Source organism: Oncorhynchus nerka, linkage group LG10 (genome assembly GCF_034236695.1).
Source record: "Oncorhynchus nerka isolate Pitt River linkage group LG10, Oner_Uvic_2.0, whole genome shotgun sequence".
Taxonomy (NCBI): Eukaryota; Metazoa; Chordata; class Actinopteri; order Salmoniformes; family Salmonidae; genus Oncorhynchus; species Oncorhynchus nerka.
This window is the reverse complement of record NC_088405.1, coordinates 32,394,593-32,400,592: the sequence shown is the minus strand read 5'-3', so window position 1 is coordinate 32,400,592 and position 6,000 is coordinate 32,394,593. Positions and strand designations below refer to the sequence as shown.

Below are 6,000 nucleotides of genomic sequence, written 5' to 3'. Positions count from 1 at the left end.
AAGGCCTGCTCGCTGAAGTGTTTCAGGGAGCGTTTTACAGTGATGAGTGGAGGTCGTTTGACCGCTGACCCATTACGCTGACCCATTACGGATGCAGGCAATGAGGCAGTGATCGCTGAGTTCTTGGTTGAAGACAGCAGAGGTGTATTTAGAGGGCAAGTTGGTTAGGATGATATCTATGAGGGTGCCCGTGTTTAAGGCTTTGGGGAGGTACCTGGTAGGTTCATTGATAATTTGTGTGAGATTGAGGGCATCAAGTTTAGATTGTAGGATGGCTGGGGTGTTAAGCATGTTCCAGTTTAGGTCGCCTAGCAGCACGAGCTCTGAAGATAGATGGGGGGCAATCAGTTCACATATGGTGTCCAGAGCACAGCTGGGGGCAGAGGGTGGTCTATAGCAGGCGGCAACGGTGAGATACTTGTTTTAAGAGAGGTGGATTTTTGAAAAGTAGAAGTTCAAATTGTTTGGGTACAGACCTGGATAGTAGGACAGAACTCTGCAGGCTATCTTTGCAGTAGATTGCAACACCGCCCCCTTTGGCAGTTCTATCTTGTCTGAAAATGTTGTAGTTTGGAATTAAAATTTCAGAATTTTTGGTGGTCTTCCTAAGCCAGGATTCAGACACAGCTAGAACATCCGGGTTGGCAGAGTGTGCTAAAGCAGTGAATAGAACAAATTTAGGGAGGAGGCTTCTAATGTTAACATGTATGAAACCAAGGCTATTACGGTTACAGAAGTCGTCAAAAGAGAGCACCTGGGGAATAGGAGTGGTAAAATAAAATAGCATCAAGGTATAATGTACAGACAAAGGTATGGTAGGATGTGAATACAGTGGAGGTAAACCTAGGTATTGAGTGATGAAGAGAGAGATATTGTCTCTAGAAACATCATTGAAACCAGGAGATGTCATTGCATGTGTGGGTGGTGGAACTAATAGGTTGGATAAGGTATAGTGAGCAGGACTAGAGGCTCTACAGTGAAATAAGCCAATAAACACTAACCAGAAGTTTTAGAAGTTAGTAGGGCTCTTTTTTATTTTCTCAGAAGTACGGAGTTAGGTAGGAGGATTTAGAAATATGGAACTAATATTGTAAACCGTGATTGACCACACACTCCACCATAGTAGGTGGCGGCATGCACCTTTCACGTTTGTTTGCGAACCGCCATTGTATAGAAGAAGAAGGCCCACAGTACAGTAGATGGCGGTAATGCACCATAATGTTGGATGCCGATAAACCCCACCGGAAACGAAGAAGGCCGCCTCGATTCTAGTCTGAGCGCAAACATACTGTCTTTCTGTCTGTGGGAGTCACAACAAACACAATTTACAGTGGGGTAATAGTAACATTCACAAACAGATGTCATCCAAAGATATTATCTGTCTGGATTCTGGAGTCAACTCAAGAACATCAACATCGCAGTGCCCTTTCTGGTATCGCGTGATGGTCAAGCACTACGCTTGTTCCGTTTACCTGACGTCCATCTGACAGAGCGACGCTCGGCTCGTAGCTTTCTCAGTACTGATGGTGAATTGCTACTGCTGTGGTAACGGGCGGAGGAGCAGAAGCCGCAGAAGAGTCAGCAGTAGTAGAGGAGCGGTAGTTTGGAATTCAGCTTTTACACGTATTAATCTTACTCGTATCAACGAAGCTCCCTAAAAACACACAGAAGGGAAGGGAAAATTTAAGAAAGATGGCGGCCGCGGCCTCGCCGGGCTCCTGCTCGTCCACCTCCTCAGATTGGATTGTACTGAGAGACGGTTGCCGTCGTTGCGACGAGGAGGGCCTGCGAAGCCTTTCCTACCACCCGGCCCTTAACGCTATCCTGGCTGTTACTAGCCGGGGGAGTATCAAAGTAATCGACGGCACATCAGGGGCTATTCTCCAAGCCTCGGCCTTGCACGGTAAGTCAGGGTACAGGGGCTAAGTAACTGTTTTAACAAACGTTAGGTAGTTAGCTAATGTTTAACGTTGAATTATTTTGACAATCACATCAGTTAACCTGGGGTTGGTTAGCTAGCCGTAGTTAGCAAATTAAATAACGTTAGAACGTGAATTCTGACGTTTAGCTAAAGTACGGATTCACGGAACAATTTGTTAGATCCGATTCCTAACAATAACTTGCATAACCAAGTAGCTAGCTAACGTTAGCTACCTTACTTTCTTCCTACATTAGACTAGAGTTACATCAAAGATACTGACAGTGGCAAACTAGCTCCTAGCTGTGGTTAACTACAGTAGATAGCTACATGTCTTGACTCTTTCTGTCAAGACAGTTAACTAACGTTACTTAACTAATTAACAATCTAACTGGCTAACTGAATTTACGTGTAACGATGTATTATGAAAACAGCTCATTAGCTAGCTGGCTAAGCTAGCGAGCCCCCTAACAGTATCTAACGTTTCATGTCAACATTCAATCAATCGTTATTAATAATCCGCATATTGTAGTGCGATTTAACTAATTAACGTTATTGCGTTAGCCAAGTAACTTCCGTACTGTATATCCATCACAACATTACGCCATGTTTGGGTAACATGTAGTTAGCTAGCTAGCAAACTAGATAATCAGTGGTAGCTTGCGAACTAATTGTGATGACACGAGTAACTAGTAGCTAATAACGTTAGTCAAGTAGCTAAGCTGTCAAGTTCAAAGATGATCACCCAGCCGTGAGCATGTGGTGTCGCAGTAAATGTTCTTAACAAGCGTGTTAGCAATAACTAGTTTGTTGCAGAACGTTTATCTAGCTAGCTCTAGTTGGTAATGACGTGATGTTGCTATTCGTACTAGGCATAACGAGAAAGTATGCAATTCCTGTTGGCAATCTAGCTAACTAATAGTGTTGTAGCTCACAGCTGTACAATTTTGGAAGGAAATGGCAGACGATAGAGAACCTAAACCCACGCTGATTTAATTTTGACAGTTTGTTTGACGATGTCAAACAATGAACATTATTGGCGTTTGTTCCATAACGTGACTCGCCATCTGTAGCTAAATTGAATCCAATGAGCAAAAACACCTGGGTTTATTTTGATGCCTTTCGTCTATCGTTAGCTACAAACTGAATCAATTTGCTGAATTGAAGCTCTTCTCAGTTTCATGACTTTGTGTTCACTTCAATGTGTAATGTGCTGTAAAATCACTTCACTCAATGACTTCCCTCTTAGCATATGCACTTAGCTATTTATTTATGAATCTATTTTAACATTGCAGTTGGGACATCGCCAAGTTCTGAGTGGATGTGTTTATCTCCTCTTATGTGTTTGGGTATGCAGTGTGCTGTACTGACTGTTTACAATGTGTGTGTGATATGCATTAATGTAAAGTTTACATCCTGGATGGACAAAGTTACATTTTATTCTATGACTCTTTTACTGGAGGTTAAAAAAGGACACATGCTAGCATGTGGAGCGGCAGGTAGCCCAGTGGTTAGAGCTTGGGGCCAGTAACTGAAATGTTGCTGATTGAATCCCTGAGCTGACAAGTTAAAAATCTGTAGTTCTGCCCCTGAACAAAGCACTGTTCCTAGGCAATCATTGTAAATAAGAATTTGTTCTTAACTGACTTGCCTAGTTAAATATATATACATATTTACATTTAACCTTTATGTAACCGGCTGTCAATGACATGTACCTGAGTCTACTTGTTAGTTGAGCCAAATAGCAGTACAAAGAATAACATATTTGCGACTATTAGGCTGTTGGTGGACTGGTATGTTTTTAGTCTTATCGACCAGTTGACTAAATGGGGTCAGCCCTAATTTTCACTGAGGGTAATTGGTATATGATGATGAATTCCATTATGAAAGTTAGATTAAGTTAACTTTAACAGCCCACTTTTCATCTAGGTGGCCCTAAAAGTCATATCGTCATCCAGTATAGTTACTACAGTGCATTTAGCATGTAGCCTATATTTTGGCATGTTATGCACCACTGGCATGGACAAAGCAATGGACAAGTCTGAAGATATCAGAACTAAAGAGCGGTCTGTTTTTTTTCATCTGATGAATAGACTACAGGCTATTGGTCCCAGAGATGACAGACAGCAGTATCATTTATTATCAAAGAAAATGACACAGCAGTGTACATGTGACAAATTTGTATTCTCTAGAAATGAGGCATTATATTATTATTCCTTGTACTGCTATTTGGTCTTTGACAGCCGGTTCTCTTTCGAGGCCAACTATGCAGCATCTGTTAACACACTGTGTTGTTGACAGTAAATAATGTGACTGACAACACAGCAGTTCAGAGATATGCTACAAGTGAATTTGAGTTGTAGGCAACATGCAGTTTTCCAATTTGATAATGTTTGTCCTGTGGACTGCTCCTTGGCAGAGGACAGAATTGGATGACGACCAAAGATATAGCATCTCTAGCAAACTAGACGGCTCAAAAGTGCGACCATTTTGCTCACATACGTGCCTAATATTTTTCTGTGCTACCTGGGAACAACAAAGTGCGTAGAAAAAAAATTGCCCAGATGATAATTGTTGCAATGATTACTTCACTGTACCACAGCCTCTGAGTGCCATGGAGAAAACACTGAGCACAGATTCATAACCGTCATACTTGCACCATCGCTACAAAGAAAATGGCTTGTTAGCTCAAATATTTTTCATTGTGCTCCTAAATTTCTTTGTGCACTCTTACATTTTTCAACTTACGCACACGTGCTCCTTGTAAAAAAATAAAAATATTGGCCTGGCCAAGATAAAGCATAGCAATTCGACACATACAACAACACAGAGTTACACATGGAATAAAGAAAACATAGTCAATAATACAGTAGAACAAAAGAAAACAAAAAGTCTATATACAGTGAGTGCAAATGAGGTAAGTTAAGGCAATAAATAGGCCATGGTGGCAAAGTAATTACAATATAGCAGTTAAACACTGGAATGGTAGATGTGCAGAAGATAAATGTGCAAGTAGAGATACTGGGGTGCAAAGGAGCAAGATAAATAAATAAATACAGTATGGGGATGAGGTAGGTAGATAGATTGGCTGTTTACAGATGGGCTATGTACAGGTGCAGTGATCTGTGAGCTGCTCTGACAGCTGGTGCTTAAAGCTAGTGAGGGAGATGTGAGTCTCCAGCTTCAGAGATTTTTGCAGTTCGTTCCAGTCATTGGCAGCAGAGAACTGGAAGGAAAGATGACCAAAGGAGGAATTGTCTTTGGGGGTGACCAGTGAGATATACCTGCTGGAGCGCGTGCTACGAGTGGGTGACCAGTGAGCTGAGATAAGGCGGGGCTTTACCTAGCAGAGCCTTGTAGATAATCTGTAGCCAGTGGGTTTGGCGACGTGTATGAAGCGAGGGCCAACCAACGAGAGAGTACAGGTCGCAATGGTGGGTAGTGTATGGGGCTTTGGTGACAAAACGGATGGCACTGTGATAGACTGCATCCAGTTTGTTGAGTAGTGTTGGAGGCTTTTTTATAGATGACATCACCAAAGTCGAGGAACGGTAGGATGGTCAGTTTTACGAGGGTATGTTTGGCAGCATGAGTGAAGGATACTTTGTTGCGATATAGGAAGCCAATTCTAGATTTAATTTGGGATTGGAGATGCTTAATGTGAGTCTGGAAGGAGAGTTTACAGTCTAACCAGACACCTAGATATTTGTAGTTGTCCACGTATTCTAAGTCAGAGCTGTCCAGAGTAGTGATGCTGGACGGGCGAGCAGGTGCGGCAGTGATCGGTTGAATATCATGCATTTAGTTTGACTTGCTTTTAAGATCAGTTGGAGGTCACGGAAGGAGAGTTGTATGGCATTGAAGCTCATCTGGAGGTTAGTTAACAGTGTCCAAAGAGGGGCCAGAAGTATCCAGAATGGTGTCGTCTGCGTAGCGGTGTACCAGAGAATCACCAGCAGCATGAGCAACATCATTGATGTTTACAGAGAAGAGAGTCGTGATGTAGTTGAACCAGGTTGAATTATCCTGCCTAACACTATCATTTTACATTACAGCATGGAATGAAGTGGTAATAACACAGT

General features: G+C 42.2%; 1 protein-coding gene across 17 annotated transcripts in view; it reads left to right on the top strand.

Annotated features, from left to right (window-relative positions):
• The first annotated feature begins 1,255 nt into the window (after positions 1-1,255).
• birc6 (baculoviral IAP repeat containing 6) overlaps positions 1,256-6,000 on the top strand; it is a 160,370-nt gene continuing 155,625 nt past the window's right edge. For all 17 annotated transcript variants that reach the window (XM_065023225.1, XM_029669536.2, XM_029669527.2 and 14 more), the window contains exon 1: positions 1,256-1,903. In XM_065023225.1, coding sequence (XP_064879297.1) covers positions 1,693-1,903 — 211 coding nt within the window. In that variant the 5' untranslated portion in view covers positions 1,256-1,692. The remainder of the gene's footprint in view (positions 1,904-6,000) is intronic.